The sequence below is a fragment of the Pseudophryne corroboree genome, chromosome 1 (genome assembly GCF_028390025.1).
Source record: "Pseudophryne corroboree isolate aPseCor3 chromosome 1, aPseCor3.hap2, whole genome shotgun sequence".
Lineage (NCBI taxonomy): Eukaryota > Metazoa > Chordata > Amphibia > Anura > Myobatrachidae > Pseudophryne > Pseudophryne corroboree.
The window spans coordinates 787,712,297-787,724,942 of record NC_086444.1 but is presented as its reverse complement, the minus strand read 5'-3'; the positions used below and the strand labels follow the sequence as shown (position 1 = coordinate 787,724,942).

Below are 12,646 nucleotides of genomic sequence, written 5' to 3'. Positions count from 1 at the left end.
GGAGGCCGACTTCTGTGGTTTGCTCAGGTATGGTTACAGACCACTTCAGACGCCTGGGTAAAGGAAGTAGTCATGTATACGCCATCCCTTTCAAGAAACGTCCCCCTCGCCAGTTTTGCTCAACAAACATCCCTTTGGATCCGGTAAAAGCAAAACCCCTCCAGGACACAGGGGTGATAGTGCCAGTACCTCTGGCACAAAGAGGGGGTACTGTTCCTAGTCTTCCTGGACCATTCTCAACCTCAAGTCTTTGAACAAATTTGTGAAACTCTCCAAATTCTGTATGGAAACTCTTCGCTCTGTTGTTCTGGCCTTGGAGCCCATGGACTATATGGTATCCCTGGACATACAGGATGCTTACCTGCATATACAGTACCTATTGCCAGTACAACCAGGGGGACACCCCTCTTCAGCTCATCGCCCCCAAAGACAAGCGTCCTCCAACCCGGGTGCTCTTGGCCAGCAACCGCACCGCAGTGTCCCTGCAAGTGATCAGAGATCATCGGTGCCACGACGGGAGAAGAAGTGCTACGGCTGTGGGAAAATTGGACATCTGAGGATGAGCTGTCCTGCATCCCAAGCACCCCAGAATCGTGCCTCAAATCCGAGTGCTGGAGCCCTGTTCGCTTGTTTGACGAGTGGAGATGAGCCTACAGAGACTGTTCCCCCTCCAGTCAGTCCGATGGAGTGTGGCGAGAGACAGGTGCACTCTGCGGAGTCACCTGCATGGCCAAACAGCCCCTACACAACATGTGGAGGCACCTGCAACCGGTCCACGTGGGACCCCTGCAGGGGGAAGGCCTAAGAGACTCTGGGGCCTCAATCACTGTGGTGAGCCCCCACCTTATAGATCCTGCTGCAATATTGCAGGGTTGCACTTCCAAGGTCACCCTGGCAGATGGAATGGAGAAAGAGGTTCCCATGGCAAGAGTCTACCTGGACTGGGGAGCTGGACCAGAGTTGCGAGAAGTTGCCGTCATGGATGGTCTCCCAACTGATGTGGTCCTAGGAAATGATCTGGGTGGTGGGATCGTCACCACGTTTGCTGGCGCCATTCCCTGGTTGACACCACCGTTGACATCAGCTACTCCAGCACAGCCCAGCCCAGAGGAAAAGACTACAGCTGCTAGACAACTGCCAGCACAGCCAACCACAGCGTCAACCAGCCCAGAGGAAAAGATTACAGCGGCTAGATCGGTACATCGACCCCGCATGCCTTTTGCCTCTGGTATGCCTACGTCCCCTAGCAAAGCAGAAGATGTTGGTTCCAGCTCATTTGATCCTGTGTGGGTGCCCAATGATGCTCCTGACCCAAGTGGTTTGCCAACTGCGGCGGTGAGTATGAGAAACCACACTGTCCTTTCTGTGACTGACCCTAGTAGTCCCCACCTATATCCCCCTGTAGTGTCCCTATTTAGGAGAGATTGAGGGCCACAGGCAGGAGTTTAGGGAGGCTCAACTCTCTGACCCATCCCCGAAAGGCATGAGGCGCCACTCTGGCAGTGGCCTTGACAGGGTTGGGGCAGGAAGTTTGACCTGGCGGGAAGGGTTAAGGTACAGGGTAGACCGGAAAGTGGGAGGGGATAGACCAGATAGGGAACGTGTCCAGCTGGTCCCCCCAGGGAACTTTCCTGCACAACCGGTGACGGTTGTCAGCGAAACCCCTTTGGACAGCCACTCAGAGATAGACTGTACCCTGAAATGCCTGACACAGAGCTTACACTGGTTTGGAATGTCGGATGACGCCCAGACCAACTGTAAGGCTGGTGCCATGCGTTGGCAGATGGGGCACTCCAGCGGTTGTGTTGTCTCTGGGCCTTTGGCCATAGGAGAACCGTTACAGCAAGTTGCTGTGGACATAGCAGGTCTTCTGCCTGTGCGCAGTAGAACGAGGAAGACACGCAGCCTCCCTGTAGTGGAGGCCACACAGGATCCAGAGGCTGGTGGTCTGGCCGCCATCACTGTGGCACAGGTAGCGGACGAGGAGGTAACAGCAGACCTAGGTGACAGTCATAGGTCGACAGAGGAGGATTGGAGGGCAGGTCTGACAGTTAGGACAGACAGTTGCCAGATGGGAGTAACAGAGGTGCAGTGCCTGGGGCACCGTGTGGGAGGAGACAGGGGTAGGCCCAAAGCAGAGGCGACCAGAGACTGTCCCCGGCCCACATCACCCAGACAGGTACCGACCTTAGAACCTCTAAGGCCCTACGGACACGTTGTCATTGGCTTTAGTCCTGTAGTGAACCCCTTTACAGAGATGGCTAGGAAGGGCATTCCCAAGTCAGTGGACTTTGCACCCGCTTCTGTGTTTTACGAACTACTGCGCCACTGCATGGACTGAGAGCAGTACTGAGCCAGAAAGAGCCATATGGGCAGGAGCACCCTATGGCCTGTTTGAGCAGAATACTGCTATGGTGGGAGGTGGGGTATGCCGCAATTGGGACACCTTGGGTGGCACTTGTGTGTACACTGGACCAGTTTTTACTCTGCTTGTGTAACTGGCCCCCCACAGTGATGACTTTCCACCCACCTGTTAGGTGGCTGCAACCTACCCTGGGGAAATCGGACAGACTTTTGTGGTGGAGCCTTGAACTTGGACTTCATGTGGACTATTTGAGTATTGTGTCCGCACAAGAATCGAGCCACCATAATATGGATGAACTGTCTAGGCCGGAGCCTACACCCCCCAGGTAGCGTCCCCTTCAACCCAACAGACTGCGGGACCAGGAGCCATATCGTTGGGACATGACTCACTGGTTTTACCGCTTGAATTGGGGGGGAGGAGAGTGGCCGAAGAGACTAACCAGCCACACGTGTAATGGCGGCCGCGGCACTGAAGGGGTTAACCCCTAGTGCCCAGCGCCATTAGGACAATGGTGCTTGGCACCACTTTTAAACTGTGCACTGGCGCTAGTCGCCATCTTTAAATGTATTGTGGGTGCTAGGCACCGGGTATTTAAAATATGTTTAATAATGTGTCATATGTTATATCGCTGCGCAGTTGGAGAATGATGAACTGATGGACAGGGCACTTATGAGGAAAGTATAAGGTATTTGGTTTCTAAAAAGGCCTTGAAAATAGTTTGTGAGACACTTTTTGCATAGGAAGTCGTATGGTAATTGTCCTAGCTGGTGACTTGCTATGTACAAGTAAGTGTCAATTAGCCGGCCTCTTGGTGGCCAAACATCTTTGAAATACAAACGAAGGTGGAAGGAAGACTGTTTGTTGTGTTGCAGCCTTTCCTGTTGTAATCCCAAACACTTGGTTTGCATGGAGATGTGAATGAGACAGAAACATTTGTATTTTGAAGCTATGTGTTAAATGTCTCAATGGCGAAGTGTAAACTCCCAGGTGGTAGGAATTGGAGTTTAAATTATACAAAACTTTGTGTGTGCCAGGAAGGAGGAAATTGCTTAATTAACTTATATCCTTTTAAAATGTAATTTATTTATATTTTATAAGATATCCTGATTGGATGGAAAGGACTGTGGTTTGTGATTTTACTGTATAAAAAGATGAGGCCTGTGAGCCTCCAGTGTGTATTATACCAACTACTTTCTGCTGTGAACATCTTGCTGTATTGCTGAGCCTTTTTGAAGGCTGTATTTGGGCAAATAAAGATCTTCTGCCTAAAGACGACCGCGTCATCTTGTGACCTACAGGGCTATGCGAAACCTAGCCCCGTTCACCGGCTGTCCAGGGTGAACCAGCGTCTCCAAGTTCCGCCTTCCGCCAGCTACCGGTAGAGGCCTAGTCAGCGACTAGTGGGGATTCGTCAACACCACAGAGGTGTGGTAAGGCAGCGCGTCGGCACATACAGAGCAGAACCGTGGTTCCAAACGCCACGGCAGGTTAGGAGTTTGGTGGTGGCAGCATAAACCCACCCTCGGCGCAGTGGGTGGAGTCAGCAACAGGCGGTTACTGACTGTAAGCGGGAATCCCCCATGTGGCCAGGTCCCGTGTGACCTAAACTTCCAATCTGTGTACTGGGGACGGGACGCGAAAGCGGTGAGGTCTTTCGTATGGAACCGTCCGGTCACAGTCTGCTTTCGACAGGGTGGAGTATGCTCAATTTCATTCCTGCCCTCTGCAGAGGTTAATCCTTTCCAAATGGGACGGCCTGCCTCACCGGATCAGGACTCACATGATCTCCTTCACTCTAGAGCAGAGGTTCTCAAACTCGGTCCTCGGGGGCCCACACAGTGCATGTTTTGCAGGTCTCCTCACAGAATCGCAAGTGAAATAATTAGCTCCACCTGTGGACCTTTTAAAATGTGTCAGTGAGTAATTAATACACCTGTGCACCTGCTGGGTTACCTGCAAAACATGCACTGTGTGGGCTCCCGAGGACAGAGTTTGAGAACCTCTGCTCTAGAGGTTCGCCTGTCACTGGCTACAAGACCAGCAATTGAGCAGGGGTCATCCCTTCTGGATCTCCAACTGGGTCCTTCTAACGACAGATGCCAGTCTGCGGGGTTGGGGCGCGGTGTACGAGCAACACTATCTTCAGGGTCGATGGACCAGGGAGGAATCTCTCCTCCCGATAAACATTCTGGAGTTACGGCAGTGTTCAATGCTTTGAAACTGGCCCTGCCTCTGGTACAGAACAGGCCTGTTCAAGTACAATCTGACAACGCCACCACGGTGGCGTACATCAATCACCAAGGCAGCACTCAAAGCCGCATGGCAATGATGGAAGTGTCAAAGATTCTTATATGGGCGGAACGCCATCTGCCAGCCATACTGGCGGTGTTCATTCCGGGAGTCCTCAACTGGGAAGCTGACTTCCACAGTCGTCAGGACGTACACGCCGGAGAGTAGAGCCTTCACCCAGAAGTATTTCAACTCCTAGTGGACAAGTGGGGCCTACCAGATGTAGACCTGATGGCTTCTCGACACAATCACAAGGTTCTGGTCTTCGGCGCAAGGACAAGGGATCCTCAAGCAGCGTTCGTGGACGCCCTGGCAATTCCATGGAACTTTCGGCTGCCATACGTGTTCCCTCCAGTGTCGCTCCTGCCCAGGGTAATAAGGAAGTTCAAGCAAGAAGGGAGATTACTACTTCTAATTGCTCCATCGTGGCCCAGACGGCATTGGTTCTCAGGCCTGCAGAGTCTCTCGATGGAGCGTCCTTTTCTACTTCCGCAACGCCCAGACCTCCTCGGTCAGGGCCCTTGTGTCCATCAGGATCTGGCCCGACTGGCTTTGATGGCGTGGTTCTTGAAGCTTCAATTCTGAGGACCAAGGGATTTTCTGAGGCGGTCATTCAAACTATGTTGAAAGCCCGTAAACCGGCTTTGGCTCGGATTTATTATAGGGTCTGGAATTCTTACTTCACCTGGTGTGCCTGCTAAGAATTATGATGCGTACAAGTTCAGTACTGCCAAACTTTTGGCTTTCCTGCAACAGGGCCTGGACTTAGGCCTTTGTCTGGCCTCCCTAAAGGTTCATATTTCGGCCTTGTTGGTATGGTTTCAGAGAAAAATTGCGAATCTGCCTGACGTTCATACTTTCACTCAGGGGGGCAGATGTATTAACCTGGAGAAGGCATAAGGAAGTGATAAACCAGTGATATGTGCAAGGTGATAAGGGCAGCAGCCAATTAGATCCTAACTGTTAATTTACATATTGGAGCTGATTGGTTGGTGCGTGTATCACCTTGCATTTATCACTGGTTTATCACTTCCTTATGCCTTCTCCAAGTTAATACATCTGCCCCAGGGTGTTTTATGGATTCAACCTCCCTATGTTCCTCCTGTGGCTCCTTGGGATTTGTCGGTTGTTCTGGATGCCCTACAAGAGTCTCCGTTTGAACCTATTGAGTCTGTGGACCTTAAGTGGCTTACTCTTAAGGTGCTGTTTTTGCTGGCTGTTGCCTCTGCTAGACGGATTTCAGACTTGGGTGCCTTGTCTTGTCGGTCACCCTTTCTGATTTTTCATCGTGACCGGGTGGTTCTTAGAACTCATCCTGGTAATCTACCTAAGGTGGTGACATCTTTCCACCTTAGCCAAGAGATTGTGGTTCTGGCCTTTACCTCTCCTGGTTTATCCTCCAAAGAGCGGTCTTTAGATGTCGTACGGGCTCTCCGTATTTATGTGAAGAGAACAGCTACACTTAGGAGATCTGATTCTCTGTGTTCTTTTTGGTTTTCACAAACGTGGCTGGCCTGCTAATAATCAGACCTTGGCCAGATGGATTAGAATGGTGATTGCACATGCTTATGTACAGGCTGGACTTCCAGCTCCTGCTACCATCAAAGCCCACTCTACTCGGTCTGTTGGACCTTCTCGGGCGCCCCGCCGTGGTGCGACCCTTGAACAATTGTGCAAGGCGGCTGCGTGGTCCTCAGTGAACATGTTCATAAGGTTCTATGCCTTCGATACTTTCGCCTCCCAGGATGCCTCCTTTGGACGCCGGGTTCTTGTGCCCGCTACAGTGCGTCCCCTCCCATGAGGAACTGCTTTTGGACATCACCGATGTTATTCCCTTTGGAATACCAGTGTACCCCGCTGCAGAAAATGAGATTTATGGTAAGAACTTTTGTTAAATCTTTCTGCGAGGTTCACTGGAGGGTGCCCACCCTGACACACTTGGCTTCTTTGGGTTTGTATGGCATTAGCCGCTGGTACCTTCTCCTGTCGTGAGAATGTAAGTGTATGTGGCTACTAACTGTTGTCATCTCTCTTACCTGCTACTGCACTGGACTGGTTAACAAAACTGAGCTCCAGTGCCTTGTGGCGGGGATATAGAGGAGGTGGCGCTATGCATCCTGGGAACAGTCCAAGCTTTTAGCCTGTTGGTGCCTCAGATCAAGATCCAACCCTACAGACCAATGTTATTCCCTGTGGAATCCAGTGTACCTCGCAGAAAGAGATATAACAAAGGTAAGTTCTTACCATAAATCTCCTTATTTATATATCATGTTTGGCAAAACTGAAGACCCAGTCTATCTCTGCCACACTGCACCTAGTGAAAGGAAATGTAGTTTGAAGCAGTACAAGTAGTCCTGGATGTTTACGAATCACAAATAATGCATCATTATACACCAGAATTATTATTATATATTTTTTTTTTATAAAGTACATAGAAAAGTACACAATCAACTGCAAACACACATTTTATTATGGCCGAAACGACAGACCAGATCTCCAATGAAGTAGTTATTTGGCATCTAAGTAAACATTAGAAGCTGAGGTACATAAGACAGGATCTATTGTGTTGGCTGAATTCAATCTGTGAAAAATGTCTAATGGGATTCTTTCTTTTTTAAATTAAAAATGTTATTCCTTGTATAACGCTCATAAATGAAAGATAAATACTTAACCATGATACCAAACAAAAGTCTTCTACTTGCACCCCCCCTAAAAATCATTTACTAGACTGATTGTGAAAATACATAAAATTATGTGGTCCCTGAGGTTAAAAATTGGCTTAGTCCCTGGTAGCAAAAGGATATAATGATTAAACTACTTCATATGCTATGTCGTGTATACTGCTGCATTTGCATCTACCACTGATTTCTGAATGCATCCAAAGTATGGATACAGAGTTAAATCAAATCGGACGTATTTGCACAGAACTAAATAGCTATATGCGCTTGTGTGAAGTTGTACACATCTGTGGCCAGACACCCCCACCCAGATACGTACCAGTCATTATCTTGTACTAGTCCGGTCCTAGGTGTAAAAGATACATCTGTAACAGGCTAAACACCACTGTACAGCCCACAATTTCACAACGACTCCCATGTTACAGCACAACTACGCTCCTGCAGCCACAAGTAGAGATGCCTATGATTCTGCATCATTGCCTGTACTTAAATACACTTGGTTCTGCGGCACGTGCACAGCAAAAAAAAAATAATACACTCTACATTTATAATGCACAGCAAAAAAAACTCCTAAAACTGGCCTACAAATGTCTGTACATAAAAGTTTTCTACAGTGCAATAATGGTTTCATCTACAAAAGGTAATTACCATATAAACAATACCTTGTAAATGTCTCTCATTCCCACAAGTTATTAAGTGCAAAATGTTCATTACGGTGTATACTATATATGTAAAATAGATGTTCTAATCTTTGTTTAGACAAAAAAAAAAAGTCATAAGAACATTTTATAACAGTTTAAGTAGTCCTGTTACGTTCACATAATGGAGGTAGGTAGTTTTTTTATTATCAATATTTATTTGCAGTCACAAATGTACCAAAACCGTAACATCAATAAAAGAATCCATGAGTACAATCATAGCATGAGTGGAGTCTTTCAACATAACAAGAAATACGGACACAAAAAGGGGGAGGGGAGGGATGAAGAAAAGACACAGAGGAGGGGGGTGAATGAAGGTGGCATTTTGATTCCGGGGTCAGTAATCGGGTATAGGAAGATAACAGCAGGGCTTCATCAGTCCGCTCCACCTCTGCAGAGGAGGCATGTATTTTGCAACTACAATGGCTACTTTCACGGTATATATCAGTGATAATTCCACTTTATGACTCATTCACAAAGCTCTAGGGTGCCATGCAAATAAATGGATCTATAAACCCACTCCACATACACTGTTACACACAACAAAGAGCAGCGCCTATACTTTTGTATGTAAGAGAAGGGTGAGCCGCAATTCCTACAGCAGCACAGAATAATACTACGTGAAAATGCACCCGTCAAAACACACCACTGTGCCTCATGCCTTAGTCATCTCAACAATGCATAATAAAGAAATGGGATGATATCGGGATCCCGGCAGTTATAATACCGACAGAGGTATCCCGACACTTAGTAGGTATGTATTCTATCTCTAATGCGCCCTACACACTTGGCGATAACACTGCAAGATATGAACGATCTCGTTCATTAATGAACGAGATAACGTTCATATCTTTCAGTGTGGAGGCACCAGCGATGAACGATGCGCGGCCCCGCACTCGTTCATCACTGGTGCCCCGTCGGCTGCGCATGCAGGCCAATATGGACGAGATCGTCCATATTTACCTGCACTTCTACGGAGCCGGGTGATGGGGGGAGTGAAGAAACTTCACTCCTCCCATCACTGCCCCCCCCGCTGCCGGGTTGCCCGTCTGCCGTATCGGCCGCCGGGCAGCTCGGCGTCATATCGCTGTGTCTGTAGGGCCCATAACCCCCCCCAACCCTATACCTCCCCAGTGGTGCCTAACCCTAATCCCTGCCGGGATTCCATTGATAGTATGTATTTTTATGAATATTGGTGCAGGCCACATCATGTCCTCCTCCACTGTGTGTATGTGACAGGCCTACTTCTAAACATAAATAGTAATGTCCATATGAACATCTATGAAATATGCAAGTGCTGCACATTGTCAGACTACAGAGAACCTCCTGCCTGCACAGTACACTGAATGCTGATTGTGAATGTCCCAAGTAATAGTAATAATAGAATGGCTCAAGATCTGCTTCAGTTGAGGAAGAACCAAAACAGGGTCAATCATGGGGACAATTTAACCCAGGGATATTTGTTTTGCTATTGCTGCAATGGACAATTACACAAGTGCACACACTGAATAGATTTCTCTGTTTTTAGATAAACATTTATTAGTACAGCACCTAAAAAGCGTAGTAAACTTTGCACCAGGCAAGTTCTGTATTTGTAAGTACATTTCTTACATGGATCAGGTCTGTAAACAAGATGGTATAGAAATCCTGGCAGTCACCATACCGATGGATCCAGGTAAGGATTGTAACCTTACCTCTAACCTACCCCTCCCGCAGCCTAACCCTTCCCAGTACTTACCGTCGGATTCTGACCGTCAGGTGAAACTTTTCAGACTAGAAGACATTTATTCTTCATGTTCATTAAATTAACTTTCTATAATGCTACAAATAAATGACTGTTTCTATTGTATTTCCGTGAACTGCAGGATTGCTTTCAGAAAAAAAAAGAGTAATTTCCCTTCTAATCTCCAGTGACCAGCACAGAGTGGGAGGTAGTCTCACAGCAGGCTATGCATCTCTGTCCTGGTCTCCGTCCCATCAGAAGTTTCGTGATTCAAATCTGTATGTGATCTATGAAGCATTTTTGGTCCTGTTAAGCCAATGATTAGAGCTCCTATGGGGGCTGTGATTAATATTGCTAGAAAAGCTACAGTGAGCACATCCATGCCATAGGCTTCCAAGTCTGTATTTCCGATGCTTCTTGCCATGTCCAAGGCTACCGAGCCAATAGCAGCCTAAATAAAGCATACCAACAGCTTAATGAAGTACTGTACACGTGAGTTTAGAAGCACAAGTTAAAGGACAACACAGCTATCTATGATGTTAGCCAGTCACATGATCAGCCTACTGAGGTGCAAACTTCAACTTACCTGCATTTGATCAATGATATATGTCAATTCTATCTATTTATTTTCAAGTACTTTTTCAGTTTAATTAAGCTAACCGTTTAGTTTTACGTCATACGGTATCTGAAGATACTGTACAGCTAGTAACTGACCATTTTATACCAAGCTGAGTGACATCATTAGCCAGTCACATCAGTGGTTCACAAAATTGTTTTAATCACAGCGCCCTAGAGCATAAGCATGGCACACCTTGGCCAAAAGTTCTTATTGAGAAATTCAGAAATAAATATTAAATGAAGTTAATTGTGTTTATAGGTTCAGTTATGTTGTCCAGATATTTTATGATTGGAAGCTACAAGCACTAGTTTTGCCTATTACATTGACCATAAGTAATTTGATTTGGTCCTGGACCACCAACCCAGGGTATCCCTGCACATGCCCTGAGGCACCCAGATTGGGAACCACTGAGTCACATTATAGCATACTGACGTGATACATTTTAACTTGCCTGCATTTCACCACTGCTGTATTTCAAATATCAATCTACATATGATTCCATGGGGGATATTCAGTTAACCGCAGACTTTACACCGCAGCTGATTGTCGGTGCAGCCTGACTGAATTGGCTGTGGGAACCTCACACGCTAATTACCAGAGGCAGGATGCAGATTCTTCATTGTAACGCACAGGGAAACCCAACAATTCCACATTTTGCATGGAATCAATGGGTTTATGCAGGATTACCCAGTGATTACCCTGTGGGGAAAAGGCTAATTATTGAATAGCGATTCCCCAAGTGGCATGATCAAGTAGCTGCGGGCTAAACCCTGTTGCTTATTGAATATACCCCTATGTACGTGGGCAGTAGAGATGGTGTAATGGTTAGCATTACTGCCTCACAGCACTGAGGTCATGGGTTCCATTCCCACCATGGCCCTAACTGTGTGGAGTTTGTATATTCTGCCTGTGCTTGCGTGGGTACTCCGGTTTCCTCCCACAATCCAAAAATATACTGGTAGGTTAACTGGCTCCTAATAAAATTAACCCTAGATCGAATGTGTGTGTGTATACATGTGGTAGAGAATATAGATTGTAAGCTCCACTGGAGCAGGGACTGATGTGAATGGGCAAATATTCTCTGTAAAGCGCTGCGGAATATGTGTGCGCTATATAAATAACTGGTAATAATAATAATAATATGTATTTATCTACTTATCCAACTACTATTATTTTTATTATTTTCAAATAACATTTAGGATAAACTAAGCTTTCCATAGCCAGTGATATGTCATATCAGCTTATACAGCAAATAACTGACAATTCTATACCAAGCAGTGACTTAAAACCTCAGGGACTTCACAATAGCTGTGTATGATGCTAACCAGTCAAATCATCAGCCTACAAAAGGTGATACATTTCAACCTGCCTGTATTTGATCATTGCTACAGTACCTATCAATCTACAGTAAAAATAGATCTTTCTAATATTTTCCAAATAACATTTAGGTTAATCTAAGATTACTATACACTGTGTATAAGATCTGTCATATCGGCAGATACAGCTAATAACTGGCAATTGTATACCAAGGCGGTCTATGATGTTAGCCTGTCACATGATCAGCCTAGTGAGGTGAAAAATATCAACTTGCCTGTTGATCACTGGTATCTGTCAATCTATCAATGTACAGTACAATATCTATCTATCTGATATTAATTTATAATGACATTTAGGTTAAAATAAGCTTACCATACTGTGATATGTCATGTCATATTAAGGACCACATGGGCCTGGGGATGAAAATGTTCAAGGGCAGATAATGAGAAGCTGTGACTAGTGCTGTGTGGGTGAGGCCAGGGCCATGTGGGTGTGTACACCCCCTACACTGTCTCTCTGAATACTGCACTTAAAAATTGAAAAATGCAGCATTTTGTGAGTATAAATTAAATCCAATTTTCATACTGATGATTTATCATGCTGTCATGACCCTGGCCATTTGCAGCCTAATTGGTCATCAAAATCGCAATGTGTATGGGAACCTTAAATATATAAATCTCCCTTTGTCCCAGATAAGTCACGTACCTGAACTGTGGCTTTGGGCATCCATGCCAAAGAAATAAACAGTTTTTCTTTCATGTTGAAACCTGCCCAACACACCATCAAGAAAGTGAAGCCTATTCGTACTATCAAGGCAATGCCAAGTGTGGCGACACACAACCCTGAAATTCAGAGAAGGCGGTTAGCAAAAATGTCAGTTCTCTGCATGAGTAGCTCCTCACATTTCTCATACGTCCTAAAGGATGCTGGGGACACCAAAAGAACCATGGGGTATAG

The 12,646-nt window shown here is 46.3% G+C and overlaps 1 protein-coding gene across 1 annotated transcript in view; it reads right to left on the bottom strand.

The window, feature by feature from the left end:
* Positions 1 to 8,101: 8,101 nt before the first annotated feature.
* LOC134910337 (sodium/hydrogen exchanger 9B2-like) overlaps positions 8,102 to 12,646 on the bottom strand; it is a 117,337-nt gene continuing 112,792 nt past the window's right edge. Inside the window, exons 11-12 of the mRNA XM_063918236.1 lie at positions 12,395 to 12,531; positions 8,102 to 10,204 (exon numbers count right to left, since the gene is read on the bottom strand). Of these exons, the coding sequence (XP_063774306.1) occupies positions 9,968 to 10,204; positions 12,395 to 12,531 (374 nt within the window). The 3' untranslated portion in view covers positions 8,102 to 9,967. The remainder of the gene's footprint in view (positions 10,205 to 12,394; positions 12,532 to 12,646) is intronic.